The 20,856-nt window shown below is 37.7% G+C and overlaps 1 protein-coding gene across 1 annotated transcript in view; it reads left to right on the forward strand.

Annotated features, from left to right (window-relative positions):
- The window catches only part of LOC122787874 (granulocyte colony-stimulating factor receptor-like), a 335,697-nt gene that overhangs the window by 273,741 nt on the left and 41,100 nt on the right, over window positions 1-20,856 (forward strand). The window contains exon 11 of the mRNA XM_044054791.1: window positions 14,976-15,074. Within this exon, the coding sequence (XP_043910726.1) occupies window positions 14,976-15,074 (99 nt within the window). The remainder of the gene's footprint in view (window positions 1-14,975; window positions 15,075-20,856) is intronic.

The following is a 20,856-nucleotide window of genomic DNA, read 5'->3' on the forward strand; positions in this document are numbered from 1 at the left end:
ACTATTTTGCATATTTTAGAATCCATAGTTAAAACATGCCAATTTTTCTTAATTACATTTACTATCATATTGTTGTCATTAGTATATCTGGTGATAAAAGTCACTCTAGAGTCAAAACCCATTTTGTTAGGCTTGTCATGATAAACTTTAAATGTTCTAGAGCGAGATTTCCCCTTCTCGAGCAACCAATTTCTATTTTGCTCCAGCATATTACTATTATAGCCCCTATCCAAGAATAGCTTGTACATTCTATCTAACTCAATCTGCATATCTGATATATCCTCACATAATCTCATCACCCTAATAAATTGTCCTTTAACTATGTTAGAGAAAACAAACCTCGGATGCATGCTGGTATGGTGTAAAATCGCATTCTTCCAGCAAGCCTTTCTGTATAATGAAGTGGAGATTTTTCCCCCTTCCTTCTTGGTTATGGTAATGTCTAAGAAGTCTATTTTATTGTATGAGTATTCTAAAGTAAATCTTAGGAACTCAGTTGTAGTTTCCATTTCATTTATAAACACTCTTAGTTCATCTATTGTACCTTTCCAAAAAAGAAGTATGTCATCTACAAATCTTTTGTAGAACATGACTTGTGAAAAGGACTTGCTACTAAATAAATATTCATTCTCCCAGTAATAAACAACCATATTAGCATATGAATTAACACAGGGGGTGCCCATAGCAACCCCCCATTTTTGTGCATATAACTCACCTCTGTACATAAATATGTTATTATGAAGTATAATGTCTAATAACATGGTAATGAGTATGAGTTTGTCTTTACTAACTTCTTGATGTAATTTCAAAACTTCTCTTATTGCTTCTATCCCAAAATCATTCGGGATGGATGTGAACAAGTTTTTGACATCAAGGGTAACTAGCAAGTAGTTTGAGTCAGATATTTCATCATTAAATTCAGCTAACTGTTCAAGTAACTGATAGCTATCTCTCAAGATGCTGGGTATTTTTCTTACTAGAGGCCCCAATAGGCTGTCTATATAGCTTGACATTTTTTCAGTTACCCATCCATTGCCTACTACAATAGGCCTCATGGGTAAAGGCAAAACATTTTTATGTACTTTAGGTAGGCCCTTAATATAAGGAACATTAGGATGCTGTACCAAAAAATAATTGTATACATTTTTAGATATCTGTCCACACATTAACAGATCATAAATGTCATCATGAACCCTTTGTATCACTTTCAAAAGATGTTTGCGATCAATATTTAAATATGTATCCACTTCATTTAGCATTTCCAACATGGTCTTATCATAGTCTTCAAAATTCATTAATACCACACCTCCCCCCTTGTCCGCTGATTTTATCATTATTTTATTATTATTACTTAAAACATGTAATGACTGTTGTTGCTCCCTGGTTAAGTTATAATAAGTACATTTGTGTTGTGATTTCGCATATTCAGCATAAAAATAATTTTCACATAGTTTAATAAAGCTGTCCACATTATTCGGTAAAAGAGGAATAAATGAGCTTTTATTCCTGGGTTCTTGAGTAGTTCGTATACTTTTCTGATTAGAAGCAAACATTAACTTGAGCGCTATGGCTCACCCAAACAGTCTCAAATCCACTAGTAACTCACTTAAATTGCTAGATTGTGAGGGGATAAACGATAACCCCTTATTTAATAAAGAACTGTCCTAAGGACTGAGTACATGGTCAGAGTAATTAAATATTAGTTCATTAAGTTCTTGGTTTTGTTTTTCATACCTTGGTAATTGCCCAAGAACTTCCGTTTCACTCGACCTCTGCTCCTGGATCTTGTTCTTGGATCTTCCCTTGATTTTACTGGAAGCGGAAAAAAGTGTTCTAAATTTTTATTCCAAACCTTCGGTTTAGCTTCCAACACAACATCTCTGTTGTCCACTTCCAATGCCTGCTGAATAGGCGGCGACGTTGCCATTGTAGATGAGGTGTTCAAGTTCGTTGCTTGCTGGTTAGAAGAGGTGGGTGTGTCTGATGCATTAAGAACGTTTCCTGCAGTGTCATGGACAAAATTTAAAGAAATATCACCAGGAAAAACAGTTTGGTTATTAACATCTCCGTTGACTATCTGATGCTCATTGTTTTCATTATATAAAGGGGGAGTAGTATGTTCATTGTTGCATGCTCCTCTAGACCAAACAAACACCTGTCCTGCAGTGAAATCTCTATAATCTCTTTGTAATTTACGATATTTAATTTGCTGTAACTTGTCTCTGTATGAGATTACTTGCACGTAAATATTGTCTATTCTTTTTTCAAATATATTCCCCTTGAAGCAAGTTCGTAGATCTTTATTCAAAGCCTCTACTTTACGTTGTAATTCGGTTTCATTTGGGGAAAAATAATCAATTAGTAGTCTCATGTAATTGTAGCTCAATTCTAAGTTAAGTTTCTGCCATTTTTTCAACAGTTCGGGATGACTATCTCCGTAACTAGGCATACATAGTACACGCATGCCTCTCGGTACTATGTGAAAATGAAGACTAGATTCCATATGTTTTCTTTGCCAAATTAGCCTCTGCAATTTATATAGTTCATTCTCCATTTCTCTACTCAATTGATTAAATTATTTCATATTTTCAACAGTACCTGTGTCATTTAGAACCTCCAAGTAATGCAGTTCTAAGTTGAGTAATGGATTAACTTGTGAATCCAGAATATTAACCCATTTGTGATTTAAATGAGCATTTTCAGGATTGTAGTCCAACTCTATGGCTGATGAATCCATCGTGTGACTAGAGCCAGTGCTAAGAATATGTAAAGAAACAATGATGGAATATACAAAAAGCACCGCTCAAGTCCAAACGTCGCATTCCCAGTACCAGGTAAAAACAGCTGGAAGATGACCACCACGAATCAGGAATCAATCAAAAATGAACTTTATTTGAAATAACATAAGCGCTTATATATATACACACACACACACACACACACACACATATATATATATATATATATATATATATATATATATATATACACACACACACACACACACACACACACACACACACACACACACACACACTGGATATAAAAAGTGTACACACCCCTGTTAAAATGCCAGGTTTTTGAGATATAACAAAATGAAACCACAATAAATCATTTCAAAACTTTTCCCACCTTTAATGTGACTTATAATCTGTACAATTCAATTGAAAAACAAATCTGTTAGGGGAAAAAAATATAAATAAAAAACATACAATAAGCTGGTTGCATAAGTGTGCACACCCTTAAACTAATACTTTGTTCAAGAACCTTTTGATTTAATTACAGCATTCAGTCTTCTTGGTCTTGAAAAGCTCTGACAAGAGTGAAAACACCTTTTTTATTTAATAAAACTATGGTTAAAACAAGCAATACCATCTTGAATGCTGTTTCCTTGTTTTTTTTTAATAAGAATGCAAAGTGATCTTTAACATGAATCTTACATTAGAATTTATGACAATAATCTATTTTAGCAACTTTTATGCCAGTATCATTCCTTTGCAACTAGTTTCCCCTTTTGTTACTTTGCTCTTTCTTAACGAAAGTGTTTACTTCCCTTAAGCTTGGAAAACTACATTTTCTTGGCACTAGGTTTAATTGTCATATGTTTTTGTGTGTGTGTGTGTGTGTGTGTGTGTGTGTGTGTGTGTGTGTGTGTGTATATATATATATATATATATATATATATATATATATATATATATATGTGTGTGTGTATGTGTGTGAAAAGAAAAAATAAAGGTAGTAAGGCCATCTTCTCTAGCTGAGGGGCTTCAATGACTGCTGTGTTTGCTGGTGCCTAAAACAACCTGTATTACCACATCAGAAGAAATGTCAGTCTCCATGATCTGGCAGGTGAGGAAGTTTTTTTTTTTTTTTTGTAGGAGCTGCAATTTTTGTAGTCAAGTTGATAGTCTGTTTCAGGGCATGGTGTTCCTGCATGTCTCCATGATACCTCATTCCCACATATCTTTAGATCTGAAAACCAGCTTACCTCTCCTGACTAGCATTTCTAATCAGCAGGCTGGTTCAGCATTCATGGTGATGAGTACAGTACGAGGGGGATAAAAGTCCAAGCAGCCATCCTAGCTGATGACAGCGGTAGGGTTTGCAGCTTATTGTTATGGCCTTATTCACTCCAAGCTAGAATCACAATTGTAGGTCTGCTTTTAACGAGGCATGATCTGTGTGACTCTGCCTGGAACCAACAGCAGGACCAGTAATAGGTCTGGCCACAGTCTTGACCTGTCTGCTGTTCAGAGACTCCAGTCTCCACCATGGCCTCAGCAATTGCTCTACACATGCCTATGCATCATTTCAATCCCTCCCCGTGAAGTCAAGGTGAGCAAGCAAAGCGAAAACACCAAACCCAAAGGATGTATAAAACAAAAATCCACAAAATAACATCCACAGAAGGCACTCCATTCAAGGAAATATTTATTTAGTGCCGTCATCCAAAGACTTCATTCAGAATAAAATGACAGAATGTCAACTAAACTTCTATACCAATAAATTAATATCTAAAAGCTTCAGCAAAGCAACTTTTAAAGCAAGATTACAAACTATAACCCTTATACTTATAAAAAAACACCATACAAATGCTATCATTGATTCCAGAATGCTTATCTGCTTGTAGCCTAAGCTGCCAAAAAGTTTATCTCTTCGAAAGCAATTTTTTTATAATCACCACTCCTTACCTCCCTAGGGACTGAGTCTAATGCAAAAAATTCCCTCATTAGGCCAGTCATAATGTCCCATTTGGCATGTACCTCACTAGACACCTGCAACAGCTGGAAAGGCCACAAGAGTACCTCACAAAGAGGATCTTGGGCCTTAAACACATGTCCTGCATGGACAGGCTGAAAAAACTCCAGCCATTCTCTGTCTCATATCATCTACTAAGAGGCAATCTCTGCTTGACTTACAAAGCCATGTCTGACCCAGCTCTGTTAGAAATGCTACATCTAAAGAAATCTCAATCCCTCTGCACCACACACTCCAGAGACCTCAACCTCAGTACTACAATCAACAGAACATGCTGGAGGGACAAGTTCATAACTGAGACACTGCCCATGCTCTGGAATAGACTTCCCATTCATGTCAAGCAGAGCACCTCACTGACCCCCTCTTCAAGAGAAATCTTGATGAGTGGATGGAAATAGAAAGTTCACCCCGGGGATCACTCCAATGGCTCTTCTTGATAGAGGCACTGGGAACTTAACGGGTGGCACAATGCCAGGGTATTTCCTTGGGCTAGGCTTGTAAAGGCTCCAGGGTCATTAGCCTAGTACACACCTATGAATTAAACTGAAATATACATATACATATACATATACAGTAGAATGTTTATAAAGACCATTGTTGATTTCACAGTTTTTAATACTATACAGATGTTCCCTTATTCTCACTTTTAATTTTCTTGTAGACATACCTATATAAAAAGACTGGCAGCTAGAGCAGATTGCACTATAAATAATCCCGGGGGGGGGGGTCACAATTAAATAACTGTTACTTATATTGTGCTTATTAATGTGAGGCAAAAATACTGAAGGACCCTGCAAAATAAAAGGGACATATTACAAAAACTACATTTATACATGCCAGGATTTTTGTCAGTCTTAGCAGTCAAGGCTATAGTGTTGTCTGTTTCGAAATATTGTTTTATAGACTTAGCCTTAACTACAAACCTAGGTTCATTACCTACTATTTTAATAATAATCCAATGAGCCTTAACAATGTTCCATTTCTGAATGAGAATAAATCTAGTACTTGAATCATCCACAGTCATGCACAGAAAAAAACTATTAGTATTATCTTTGTCTGTCTTAATATTAGAAATAGTGGAACTAGCACCCCTGTTTACATTAGGCATGCCACAGAAAATATAGTTGGAAACGTATCATTCCTTTTTTCTACAATTTCATCAGCAGCAGCCTAAAGAACATTATAACTATAACCCCTGTCAATAAAAAATGCTATTGCTTTCCCACCCCTGCCACACCCATCGGATGTCTGTGCCACTAGCTGAACTCATGTTAACTGGGTTGGCTTCATCCCTCTGTGCCATAGTACTGACACAGGTGAGACATTTCTTGTAAGACCCTTATCCTGACAGTTTTGTAGATTTAAGGAATTGAAAAAGAGAAGCAGTCAGGCAGGGCACTAGTAGCTGTAGACAGGTAATTTAGCCACAACAGAGACATGGCTAAATCTTGAAATAAAAGATGCTGAAATACTACCCCCCAGTTATATTATCAGGCATGATAGAACACCCAAAAAAAAGGCAGGTGGAATATCTATAATCTTCCTAAATATGCTCACAGTAACTCCCTATAAAGGCACAATCCCAAATTATGGAAAATCAGAAATCCTAATCTCTTTCCTGAAACTTAACGGAGCCAAGACCATATGCATATCCTCAGGGCATTTATTCCAATACTCGACAACATAGTGTCCTGGATAGCAGAATCACAAAAGAAATTATTCTCCTTGGTGATGTAAACATTGACTGGCAGTCTTTATCCACAAATTCAACAAAAAACAGCATTAACCACTTTGAATTCACTTAGCTTATTAATATATCAATGAGATATGACAAAAATAACTGTCAACAATCTATCCTGGACTGGATTCTGGTTACTAGTCCATCTAATTTTACCTCCTCAGGTACCTTCTCTTATTCACCAAGTGACCACCTGCCAGCTTATGCACACGCTCAAAACTCTCCTTAGCATGGAAAACATCAATATCTGTGCAGTAACAGAAACCTGGTTCAAGGCTCCCGTGAGCACCCCAGCACTACCAGGTTATACCTCATACCATGCTTTTTGGCCCCAAAACTTGGACCGAACCACAAAAGGAGGGGGAGTATCAATATTTGTCAAAGATACCCACACCTCCAGGTTGGTGGCACAGCACGAAGCATCAGAGACTATCCATGTGCAACTAACAGTGGGTAAAACTGCCTTCCAGTTTATAGCCTGCTACAGACCACCCTCCCAAACCCAGGAACCCCACTCGGCCTTCCTGAGAACACTGGAAAATATGAAGGTCTCTCCAAACACCATTATATTGGGCGACTTCAACTACCCAAACATAGACTGGGAGCATTACTCTAGCTCCAACACTCTAGCCCAAAGGTTCCTAGAATTTATAAACTCAAATGCTATGGAACAACTTGTTACCACTCCCACAAGAGGGGAAAACATACTGGACCTGATCATCACCAACATGGGGCTCTATGCTCCAGACCAGAAGTGTATCCCTCACTGGTAAGATCAGACCATAAACTAATCTCACTGGATATTCACATCCCGACCCCACCCCCTGGCCAGAAAACCACAGTGAAAAACTTCTCTAAAGCAAATTTCACACTCCTCAAAACCGAGGTGGAATCCTTCAAAGCCCCCAGGCCTGTGGAAAATACGGCCCAGACCGCAAAATCCTTTATAAACGCATTCTATGAACACCTTCCGGAATGCATGGATCATGCAATCCCAAATAAATCCAAGACCCAATCCTCCAAAGGCAGGCATCCTGTTTGATGGACCCCAGCCATAAACAAACTATACAATAGAAGGAGGAAGCTACTACATGATGGAGCAAAATCCCAAAAAGGGAAGGCATCTCTGATCAGTATTAGCAAAAAACTATGGACACTCATAAAATTGTCTAAGGCCAGCTTCGAGAGAAAAATTGCACAGGACACTAAGGATAATCACAAGGCTTTCTTTAGTTATGTTAGGAACCTGGGTGGGAATTCCCAGATATGCTCAGAATTAGTCCAAAATGACAAAAAATACACCAAACCCACAGACATTGCCAACATCCTAGCTGACAGGTTCAGTGCAAACCCCCCCTCCCTCCCCACCAAAAGGGCAAATATCTATCCCAGCAGAGTGCTGCCCCCCTGACATCTCAGATGCTCAGGTAAGAGCCGCCCTCTCCAAAGCAAAAAACACAGCAGCAATGGGACCAGATGGTGTCCCAGGCTGCGTCCTACATGAACTCCAAGAAGAGCTAAACCCAAACATAAAACTACTGTTCAATCTCAGCCTTACTACAGGATATGTACCCAAAGAGTGGCATACAGCAACAGTTGTCCATCTCCACAAAGGTGGTGCCTCAACGGATCCTGGAAACTATTGCCCCATAAGCCTGACTAGCTTGGTCTGCAAAGCTACGGAAAGTATCATCATGGACCTCATAAATAAAGATATTGGGTACCTACAGATACTGGATCCTACCCAGTTAGGCTTTGTTAAGGGCAGATCCTGCCTCTTAAACCTGGTCGATTTCTTTGAAACAGTCACCAAGGCCATTGACGAGGGGAAGGTGGACAACACAGCCTACCTGGACCTCGCAAATGCCTTCGATACAGTACCTCACTCTGGCATTATAGATAAGCTCACCAGCTTAAATATAAACCTCTATGTCACTAGATGGGTTGCAAACTGGCTCAAGGACAGAACCCACATGGTTAGAATTGCTGGAGCCATGTCAGACTCCAAACCAGTTACAAGTGGCGTCCCACAAGGCTCAGTCCTGGGACCTCTCTTGTTCAGTATATATTTCTCGGAGGTACAGACCAACACGGAAGGACTATGGCTGACCAAGTTCGCAGATGACTGCAAACTAGGCACCATAATCAACTCTCCAATCGACACAAGCATCCTACAAAAGGGCCTCATAGAAACAGACAACTGGTGCCAGAGCCATAGCCTCAAGCTAAATGCCAAAAAGTGTATAGTCATCCCCTTTGGCAAAAACAAAGTGCCCACAAATTACCACATAGGTGGTAATCCATTAAGTACGGAAGAAGTAATTAGGGACCTGGGGACCCAAGTTGATAGCAATCTCTCATTTGAAAACCACGTGGCCAAAGTGGTTAGAAAAACATTTTATATAGCCCACCTAATCATGAAGGGATTCACATCTAGATCAGGGGAGGTCATCGTGCCTCTTTACTCATCCCTCATCAGGCCCATAATTAAATACAATGCCCCTTTTGGGATGTACCTTACCAGACACCTGCAGCAACTGGAAAGACCCCAAAAGAACCTCACCAAGAGGATCAAAGGGCTCAAACAGATGCCATATGCTGCCCGGTTAAAGAAACTCCAGCTCTACTAAGTGGCATACCGCCTGCTCAGAGGCGATCTGAGCCTGACATATAAAGCCATGTCCAACCCAGAATTAATGGACATGCTGCACCTCAGAAAATCCAAATCCCATCGAGCTACGCGCTTGAGAGACTTGAACCTCAGCACTGAAATAAACAGGACATGCTGAAGGGACAGATTCATAACCCAGAGGCTCCCTTCACTCTGGAATAAAATCCCAGTCCAGGTTAGGCAGAGTCCCTCATTGACTCTCTTCAAGAGGAATCTTGATGAGTGGATGGGAGATTGTAGGTTTACCCCGGGTATCACTTCTGTGTCACTGTTAGACAGAGGCACAGTATACTAACCTCGAAAAAGGGTATAGCAAAATTCATTTAAAATGGGTGGCGAAAGCCAAACACACTCTGGCTAGGCTTATAAATGCCCTAGGGCAGATAGCCTAGTATGAACCTATGAACCTAAGGAGTATTACACAACTAACAAAGGAGCATAAGCTCAAAACTATCTGTAATCTCTACAATTGCTCCAGAGAGTCTTTCATTGAATCTCTGAAAGCAGTTAACTGGTCCACCCTAAAAAGATTCCTCTTAAGTGATGCAGTTGAAAACTTCAGTGCAGCATTTCTAAACACCTTAGCCCCACAGAGTACAAAAAGAATTAAAAACAGCCATACCCCATGGCTCACCAACCAATGAAAACTACTTATGAAAGACAAATACAAGGCAAGGATTAATTGACAAAAGAATAAAAATGACAAAAATTGGCAACTATTCAGACAGCTATAAAAACAAGACAATAAACAAATTAATAGAGTTAAAAAGTGTTGATTATACTCGCTTACAAGATAGCCATAAAAAAAAAAAAAAACCAGCCTTAAAAAATTCTGGTCCTCCATATCCTCTCTCATTAACCCAGGTAGAAAGAAAGGATCCCAGCCCATACCCAAAGATTCCCTCTCTTCAAACAGCTACCTATTACAATATATACATCATGGAATACATAGCCAGTTTAACCTCAGTCACCTAATACACCCCCCTTCCACTCAGCTTACTTCCCCTACTTTAGATCGTAGCACATTTCTTTCACAAAACTCACCTAACTGCAACCTCTCTGATATACACACACACAGAAAAACGCTACCCACTTTACCTGTCAACCAGTTTCTATAACTCTCATAAAAAGGCTTTTACATTAACTAAAACCTTGTTCCTCCTCAGTCGACAGATGCAATAGCTTACCCAGTTAGTATTCTTATTAATAGATCAATAACAGAATCCTGTGCCCTTAACTCATGGAAAATGGCACATATTATCCCCATACATAGAGGAGGTATTTCCTCTGACAATACAAATTTCTGTCCCATAACCTTCCTGTCCCCCCTCTCTAAAATTCTTGAAAGATGTACACATCCACAATTTCTTTACTGTCTTTTGCAAAGTAAGCTTATCACAAACACACAGTATAGATTGTGTCCAGACCGCAGCACCTCCACTGCATTACTGTCATTTACAAACACTGTTAATAAAGCTCACAACTCTAATAAACAGATCTGTATCACCTGGTCGAAAGCTAATAATAACGAACGACTACAACTTCGAAAACACCGGAACTCTAAATATACATACCAACTTTGAGATCACACTACAGTGAGGAAAGGGCAAATACCCCCATCTACACTGTAGTGCAACCCCACAATAACAACTTAAAGTTCCGGTATTTTTGAAGTTGTGGTCATTCACTATTAGCTTTCGACTATGTGATATAGACCCTAATAAACTTGTATCTGCAGTATTTCTAGATGTATCAATAGCCTTTGTCATGGTCTCTCGCACTAAACTTCTTAAGCAACTTTCTACCCTGAGTCTATCGTCTCCATCTGTTCAATGATTCTCTAGTTACCGTGCCAACAGGCAGCAAGCTGTAAAATGGCAAGAGTCTATCTCTGCATGCCTTCACACTTCCACAGGGATCCATCCTTGGCCCTCTACTATTCAATATTTTTATCAACAACCTGCATTCATCTTCTTGTGAAGGCACCTTGATTCAAAATACGCAGATGATTCTACCATCATCTGCTCTTCAAATCCATTAACGCACCTCCAAGAAATCACTCTATAAGCCATCGTGTCCTTTGAAACATGGCCTACAAGAGCACTTACTCTTACTCAACCCACCAAAAAATCCAAACTCTTCCTGTTTACCCCCAAAACTCACACCTCTAACAAAGTATCTTTCACAGTCTTTACTGCACATGGCACTGAAATTGAATTAGTCCACTGTACCAAACTATTAGGAGTCATGACAGATGATAATCTTAAATTTGATCTCCACATCCAAAGCAATATCAAGAAAATCCATCAAAAACTAGGCATGTTATTCAGAAACAAACATTTTCTGAGCACACTCACAAAAATTACTATAGCCAAAACCTACTGTTTGCCTACATGGAGCACCAATTCTAACCAATTTACAATCCTCAAAAAACAAACTTGAAAGCTGCTACAACAAAATTGTCAAGTTTGCTATTAATTCATCCTCCTTTACCAGTCGCTCTAAAGCTCTGCATACCCTTAGATGGCTGGAATTCCCCTCTAGCATAAAATACACAAAATCAGTACGCAGCTTGCCCAGCTCTTACCCCTTTCATCAACATATATTTCCATAAAAGAGCTCTCGGTTCAGAAGATAAACAGCTTCTCACCATAAATAAACTGAGTAAATCCCCTGGACAAAGCCTATACTTGTACTCAGTAGCAAAAAAGTGGCACTCCTTACCTCTGACCATCATAACTATTTTTAACCTGCCCACCTTTAAATGCTCCCTAAAAGAATACTTTACAAAATCATGGACCTGCTCCTGTGCCAATCCTGGTTGAAATTACTCAATACTTCAGTCACTTCCTTTCAACCTAAGTCATACCTCACAGGCCTCTCTAACCTCCTACTCCACTCCTTTCTTTTTTCCCCACTAGATTAACTTATCCACTTCAACTCTGCAGACCTTTGATCTACCGCTTTTTCTTTCATCCCTACTCACCTAAGCTACCTGAAGACACCTCACCTTTCTCCTCATCGCTTTTGTAACCATAATATGAACACCGTCTCTCATACTTCAGTTTCCACTCATGGCCTCTAATCATGCAATCTCTATCTATTTTAAATATCTTTTTAAAATTGTCTTGGGTCTCATTTATTGCATACTAAGCTACGTAAAAAGTATTATGACTAATACATGTTCCCTTGCATAATTTTTCCAACCCATGTTTATGTATCTATTTATTTACTGACATATGTTGACTAGGAAAATCCGACTGGGACAGGAGCCCATTTCCAGTTTCCACTCATGGCCTCTAATCATGCAATCTCTATCTATTTTAAATATCTTTTTAAAATTGTCTTGGGTCTCATTTATTGCATACTAAGCTACGTAAAAAGTATTATGACTAATACATGTTCCCTTGCATAATTTTTCCAACCCATGTTTATGTATCTATTTATTTACTGACATATGTTGACCAATTAAATCCGACTGGGACAGGAGCCCATTTCCAGTGGAGGCCTGGGGAGTAAAGCTCCACATTATGATTACTTAATATTTTGCAAGAATTTGCAGAAATTACAGCACAATATATATCAAAATGATAAAAAAAACTAATACATTGTGGGAAGTTACAATATCAGAGTAATTTACAAGATACACACACACACAAACACTTTTTTTTTGTAAATGTTGAAATAGGTTAAAAGTTAAGAAAAGAAAGGATCACTAGAGGGGCAGTATTAGGTTTATTTTTCATCGCACTCTACTATGAAACATACGTTCTATGTGTTTCTCATTACAACATTTTTCCACTCCTATATTTTGTAGTATAACACAATACTTTGGAATTTAAAATATTTGTAATTGATTTTTGAAAGGTTGTGATTGTGGAACTTTTCTCTCGGGGCCTCCACTGAAAATGGGCACTTTCTGGCAGAGACGGACTTTCCCAGTAAACAAATAATAAGTAAATTAATACACCCTCTGTGGTAAGACTATCGCATAGACAGTGGCCTATGTATACAAGTAAATTTAATTCAGTTATCACAGTGTAGACAGTTGTGCTATAATGCTTTGTTATCTGCCAAATGTATATCATGAAACTAGGACTTTTCTTCAGGCTAATACAGTCTAAATGCCTTCATGTCTATATCACAGGTTATTTTAAGTTGGTAAGGGTCTTCTGGAGATATTTAGGAAACCAAGAAAAGTAGAGTTGAAATCAAAGTTTAGAAAAGTGCATACCTTTCAATAGCTCCTGTTTTTTGCATTGCCCTTAATTTGCCTCAGAATTTACTGCCATTCTTTGTAAAAATATTTACTTGTTTTTCTGACAGACCACTGAGGATTATTTTTATTCAGTATGACCAAATAAGTTGTGGAATTCTCTTTCTTCAGAAAAATGCAGGTCACTACAAATTCTTCTGTCAGCTTTCCATGAGTAGAGTCAGTCTTAAAAAGTGCCTGATTTGGGCAGGGAGAGCTTCTTGTTTTAGGCTTTGTCCCTCATGGCACAACAGTGTTATAAGAATATGAACTACTTAGAAGTCTGTCCCTCACAGAGTCATTAATTTACTACAGGCAATAATGTCAGTCTGTGGTATTTAAAACTGTCCCATGCACTGTGCTTTCTCACATTCTAGTTTCATGAAAATATCTGCTTAATGTGATTTACATAACTAAGAAACAAACTCTCCAAATATATTTATTTGCCTTTATCAGGTAAGTTCAACTGAGCAAAGCCTCATTTCAGAGGAAACTGGGGTGACAAGCTCCTAATTATCTACATTTTCAAAGACAGGATAAGTTAACAGTAAAAATATATGCTATAACAGTGAGTTGTGTATATGTAACATAGGGGTGTCCGACAGGTGTCCCTAGGGCCACATTCTGGCCCACCAAAGCATTCTATCTGTCCCTCAGTATGTCCTGCAAGAAACTATTTTAAATGGACAGCTACATATTGGATATGGTAATGTGGCCTCCCTAAAGCTTGCCCGGTATAAGTGGTCCCTGAACTGTATGGTAAGTTGCCCCTGAGCCAACAAAGATTGACAATTCACCATGATACGCAAACAGTATATAGTACATGAAACATATTAAGTTCACATACATCTGTTGAGCATTCAGCAGTATTTTACAGTGCATGTATATAGCCGACTTTAAGGCATATGCATATTTTATCCAAAAGGTTAAAATTAACTTGAGATCTGTCACCAGTAGATTATTTTAGTGACATGTGAAATGTTTTATAGTATTAGTTTGATTTGGCTGCATAAGGAGTGGACTTAATAATGAGGCTGGTTCAAGTGCACAGCCATTTTGTTAAGTACATTTTCACTGAGATTTTAAAATGCAGATGGGATGAGATGTTGAATAATATGGGGGCGTAGTAATGGGGTTGTTACAAATGCAGGATATTCTATTTTAGAAGAGACTGAGGAAGAAATACTAGAATACAGAGAAGCAGTTAAGTAAATATAGCTTGGTAACTAAAATTCACAGTGTCATTTTGCTGTTACAAGCCATATGAATACGTGAAGACTGACTAAACACAGTCATGGGCCTAAAAATGTACACTATCAAAAACTCATTTGTACAGATATGCACAAATAAGTTATAAACAGAGACAAACCTGATCTGTTTTTGTTATGCCTTTTGTTCTTTGCAAAGCAGTGCTTCACTTTCCTGTTGCGAGTCCACTTTTCATCCAGTACAGAATATGGGACGGACACTGCCACTTATCATATTTTTTCTTTTTGAATCAATGAAGTCCCAGTATCAGTGACATTGTCTCTATTTTTGTTTTTCCTCAGAGGGAAAGGAATGCCTGAAGTACACCATTCGTGTCAGTGCTCTGCAGAACCATTCTGTCACAGAAGAACATACAACACATTACTACTGGAAGCAGACAGGTAAGTCAGGTGCACGTCACAGGGCATGCAACATGGCTGCTATTTAGTGTGTTCTGCAAACTGCTTGTGGTTAGACCCCAGAGGAACTGAGAAACAAAGCATCAGTTACCAGGTAACATTTCAGAATTAGATACAGCAGTGATAAATGTTGAAACATCCTTTAAATAATGAATATAGCTAATAATGATGATACTCCTAAGTTGCTGTTTGTCTTTTCGTCTTTTCCCAAAAATGTCACCATAGCGGAACTCCTGTCCACTAATGATTGGCAGTAGATTTTTATGGTGCTGAGTTGCCAGCCCGATGCCCAACCTTCAGCGAAGGCACGCCTATTCATGCATGTATTTCAGAGGCCACTCGACCACGAGGAGGACATGCAGACTCCATACAGAAGGCACTCCAGCCAAGAATCAAATGGGAGAACCTTTTGCTGTGAGGCAACAGTGCTACTGCTATACCACCGCGGCTTGATAATACTCCTAAGTAACAAAAGTAAATAGTCTATGGTATTCATAGTCATACATGTTAAAAACATACCTAAAAACCTAATACTTATGAGTGAATTTAATAAATACGTTTATTTAAATAAAAAAATTAAACTTCTGCTGCTCTACGTTTCAAAACGCTAGCAATAGAACAGCACTCATTGATACCAGGATGTTCTGTGGCATTTAATCTAAGTTGCAACATTGTTTCTCTCAATTCTAAAATTGTCTTACTATCACCTCCCCTCCCATTCACATTAAGTTTATCAAAAACAAAAAATACAAATCTTTTAAAATTAGTGCAAACCAAACTATGAGAATATAAAGCATTAGAGGTTTTCTTGTTTTTTTAATGTCTCTAATATGTTCAACTATTCTGTCGCTTAATCTTCAAATGTTTTTTTTCTGCATAAAATGCTGGACAGCCAACACATGTTGCAACATACACCACCATTCTAGTCTTGCTGTTGTTCATCCCAGAATCTTTGTCAGACAATGCCACCTTGCTGAAGATCTTTTTTCTCAAACTGGCAAATTGCATTAAACCTAAAAGAAAGAGAAACTAGTGGTCTTAAAACTTTGTTTATGAGCTTAATCACAATAATTTCCAAACCTCATGAAACAGCAAGTACCCACCTGCAAACACTACCACTGATTAAATCAAACTAAATCCCAGTTAGGAAAATGCTACCTATCTATTTGCAACCCACACTCCAAGATCAGGTATTAAGAAAAGCATAACATTCTGAAATGCACTTTTATAGCCCTGTTTATATTGTTTGCCATGAATAGGCTGGTTTAAAATTTAACAATACATATATTTTCCACGGATCACCTTCAGATGCCCGAAATCGCATTTCGCCGACACACAAATCACCGACACGAAAAGACCGACAACAAAAAATACCGACAACGCAAAACACCGAAAACCATTACACCAACACACTACACGTAAACAACACAGTACACTACATAAAATTTCCACTATCCCTAACCCTAACCCTAACCCTAAGGTCCGACACTACCGCAAACTTACCCTACCTACACCCTAACCCTAACTCACTTACCCACCCCTAACCCCAAGGTCCGACACTACCGCACATTCACCCTACCTGCACCCTAACCCTAACTCACTTACCCACCCCTAACCCCAAGGTCCGACACTACCGCACACTCACCCTACCTGCACCCTAACCCTAACTCACTTAACCCACCCCTAAACCCACAGTCCCTCACTATCGCACACACACCCTACCTGCACCCTAACCCTAATTCACTTAACCAACCCCTAAACCCACAGTCCCTCACTATCGCACACTTACCTGTCCGCTCCCTAATACTAAATCCCTCACTCTATCGCACACTTACCGAGTCAGTCGGATTCTCACCTTGTCGGTCATTTGCGTTGTCGGTGTTTTCGTCCCGTCGGATTCCGTGTCGGCGAAACGCGTTGTCGGGCATCTGAAGGTGACCCATTTTCCACACCTACTTCTAGGTATATGAAAGCTGATATGTTTAACATGGTTAAAATATTTCTGATTTTTTTTTTTTGTTGCAGCGGATGGCTTGTCTATGATGAATAAAGGCTTGTTGCTTTGGAACACTAACTGAGTTTGATGATTTTTGGAAATTGTGACTGAGCTCATTAACATTTTTAAGACCACTAGTTTCTCTAGTTATTTTTTCAACACTTGTAGTGTTGCAGTTGGAACTAAACAGATTCCTGTGCTTTTTCATTTGTTTAAACCTAAAAGGAAGGGAGAAACCTTACACTTCCCCAGATTAGTTAAATAACCTGATTTTTTATAACAAGCCTGACTTGTAAAGTAAGTCTGTTTTGTCCCCTCTTTCGCTGGAGTAGTCAGTGCTGCTGCAGCACTCCATTTGACAGCGTATCTTTTACTCTTGGTGTGAAAGGTTACTTCATCCCAGCATTTAGTGTGGAACATCATGTGACAGTTTGGAGGTAATGATGTTATTAACTTTTGGGTCAGAGGTTGATTCCATTCAGCACTAATGTGAGATAAATAACACCCAAAAAATCAAGGGATAATCACTGCAAATTAAAAATAAAAAATAAGACCGCTAACACACTCCACTTGTTATACGGTAATAAAGTTTAATGAACACAATAGTATAAATACAAAAGACTTAGTGCTTTTGCCCCTCTCTAGGGCATCATCAGAGTAAGACCATATTGAAAAGCACAATCCTATTATACCCCCTGTTAAATCATATGACTATCCTGAGTAAAATGCATTAACCCTTAATATACCACAGCACCTAAAAATGCATTTAAATCTTCTGCAGATGGTTATAGTATATAAAAAAAACAAAGTGAATATGCAAAATATCTAAAAACAAGAACAAATACAGTAAAAACAATGTTGAAACATCATTTAATGAATATAGCTAATAATGATGATGCTCCTAAGTAACAAAAGTAAATAGTCTATGGTATTCATAGTCATACATGTTAAAAACATACCTAAAAACCTAATACTTATGAGTGAATTTAATAAATAGTTTATTTAAATAAAAAAAATAAACTTCTGCTGCTCTATGTTTCAAAACACTAGCAATAGAACAGCACTCACTGATACCAGGATATTCAGTGGCATTTAATCTAAGTTGCAACATTGTTTCTCTCAATTCTAAAATTGTCTTACTGTCACCTCCCCTCCCATTCACATTAAGTTGATCAATAACAAAAAATACAAATCTTTTAAAATTAGTGCAAACCAAACTATGAGAATATAAAGCATTAGAGGTTTTCTTGTTTTTTTAATGTCTCTAAGATGTTCATCTATTCTGTCATTTAATCTTCAAATGTTTTTTTCTGCATAAAATGCTGGACAGCCAACACATGTTGCAACATACACCACCATTCTAGTGTTGCAACGATATCATCCAGGACATTGAATACTTCTGTTATGCCCCTGTATGGTTATATATGGACCTTCATTAATAAACTTACACTGCTTACACATATTACACTTCTGCACTCTGGATTTGTAATTGGTAACCTGATTTTTTGCTTGGTGCTCAAGTAACCCCTTAATGTTATGTCCTCGACTATATACCACCTTCAGTTTGGTCACTAAGACATCTTTTAATTCAGTTGTAAATATCAGGTCCCAACTCTTGTTCAACACAGTTTTCAGCAAAGGAGCTTCACGATTGTAAGGTAAAACCATCTCTTTATTATGTACATTTACTGAAGCTGTGTTAAAAGTAGTATCTTCTCTTGTTAATAAAATTGGAGTATATTTATTCATTTGATTCTTTCTAATTTCATTCCTGGTCTTAGTTAACAACTTTAGTGGGTAACCTCCATCTCTGAACAGCCCAATTAAGTATGCCATTTCTGTCTCAAACTTAACATCATCACTAACTAACCTTGATAGTCTAACCATTTGCCGTTTTACTACACTCTTCATTTGATAAAAAGGGTGGCAACTATCAAAGTGAAGCAATGTATTGGAATATATCTTTTTTTCTAAAAATATTAGAACTGAGCTCACCACTGATGGGGTTTTTATAAAGAAATACATCTAAAAATCTATCTCATGAGCACCAATTCTGTAAGTGAACTGTAAAAACGAGGTGGTGGTGTTCACATATTTGATAAATCGACCTACACCTTCAATGTTACCCCACCATAAAATTAAAATGTCATCCAAAAAATGAACCCACAATATAATGTCTCTCATAAAGGAAGAATTAAAAAAAGTTTCTCCTATTCTGCCAATACTAAGTTGGCATATATGTAGGCACTCTTTGTCCCCATAGCAACACTAGACAACTGTTTAAAATATTTGCCTTCAAAATATAAAAAGTTATTTACTACTATTTCCATTAATTCCAAAATCAAATTCCTTTTTACATTATGTAATCCTTCAACTCCTAAGAAACTATGTAATCCTTCAACTCCTAAGAGACTATCAGAAAAAAATTCCAAACCTGAATCATGCGGAATAACTGTGAACAAATTAATAACATCAATAGTAGCAAGCATGTATTCTTCATGTAAGGTTAGGTCTCTCAATAATTCCAAACAATGCCAAGAATCCCATAATATATGGCTATGGCCCTTCAATGCTTTTTACAGCAGGTGTCAATATATGCTGATAAAGGTTCAGTTGTGGAATTCCTTGCTGCAACAATAGGCCTAAATGGAGGGCTATTCACAACTTTGTGAATTTTAGGAATTCCAAAAACCGTCGGAATTACTGGTGCTTCAACTGTTAAAAAATCAAATTCAGTTTGATGAATTACATCCTGACAAAATTGGTCATATAACCACCAATCAATTTTTGCACAATACCTTTTGATTTCATTAATTGAAATCCTCTCATACAGTTTCATCATTAAGAACCTCATGCATTTTAGAAATGTAGTCAATCTTTGACATAACTGCCCCCCTGCCCTTATCAGGCTTCATAATTCTATAATCCTTCAAGATAGAACAATGTTTTAAACACTTCCTTTCATCGGAAGATAAATTATCAATAAACCTCATTTACCTGACAAAATTGGTCATATAACCACCAATCAATTTTTGCACAATACCTTTTGATTTCATTAATTGAAATCCTCTCATACAGTTTCATCATTAAGAACCTCATGCATTTTAGAAATGTAGTCAATCTTTGACATAACTGCCCCCCTGCCCTTATCAGGCTTCATAATTCTATAATCCTTCAAGATAGAACAATGTTTTAAACACTTCCTTTCATCGGAAGATAAATTATCAATAAACCTCATTTATTTGTTTAAAACTTTAAGAATTTCCAACTCACAAGTTTGTTCAAAAACATTAATGACTGCATTTGGGGGAGGCACAAATGTAATCCTTTTTTTAATGCCTGGTTTACTTATGCTAATAATATTGTTCTGGTCAGAAAAAAATAAAATCAAACTGTCTAGTATATAGTTTTAAATTAATCAAAACTTTTTCTATATCCAATCTATAGTTGGGAACAAACAAGAAACCTCTATTTTAACAAATAAAATGTCCTTTATCAGTGTCCATATCAATAAAATTGTAAATTGAAAAAACATCTTGACATAAATGTGGAACAGGCATTGGTAGTATATGATCGACTGCATTTGTTAACACTGTTTCCCCTGCCAATTTCTCACACAATGGTTCTTTTTCCCATTCTGAGGTGGTAAACTCCAATGATTCATTTGATTCTGTTGACTTGAAATTCACAGTGTAAGTTTCATCTGTAAGATTCCTTTGGGAGCTTGATAGGGTAAGGACTCGACCTGGATTTAGTCAAGAAGGCCAT

This window comes from Protopterus annectens, chromosome 13.part0, assembly GCF_019279795.1.
Source record: "Protopterus annectens isolate FY-2018-M chromosome 13.part0, PAN1.0, whole genome shotgun sequence".
NCBI classification, from domain to species: domain Eukaryota; kingdom Metazoa; phylum Chordata; order Ceratodontiformes; family Protopteridae; genus Protopterus; species Protopterus annectens.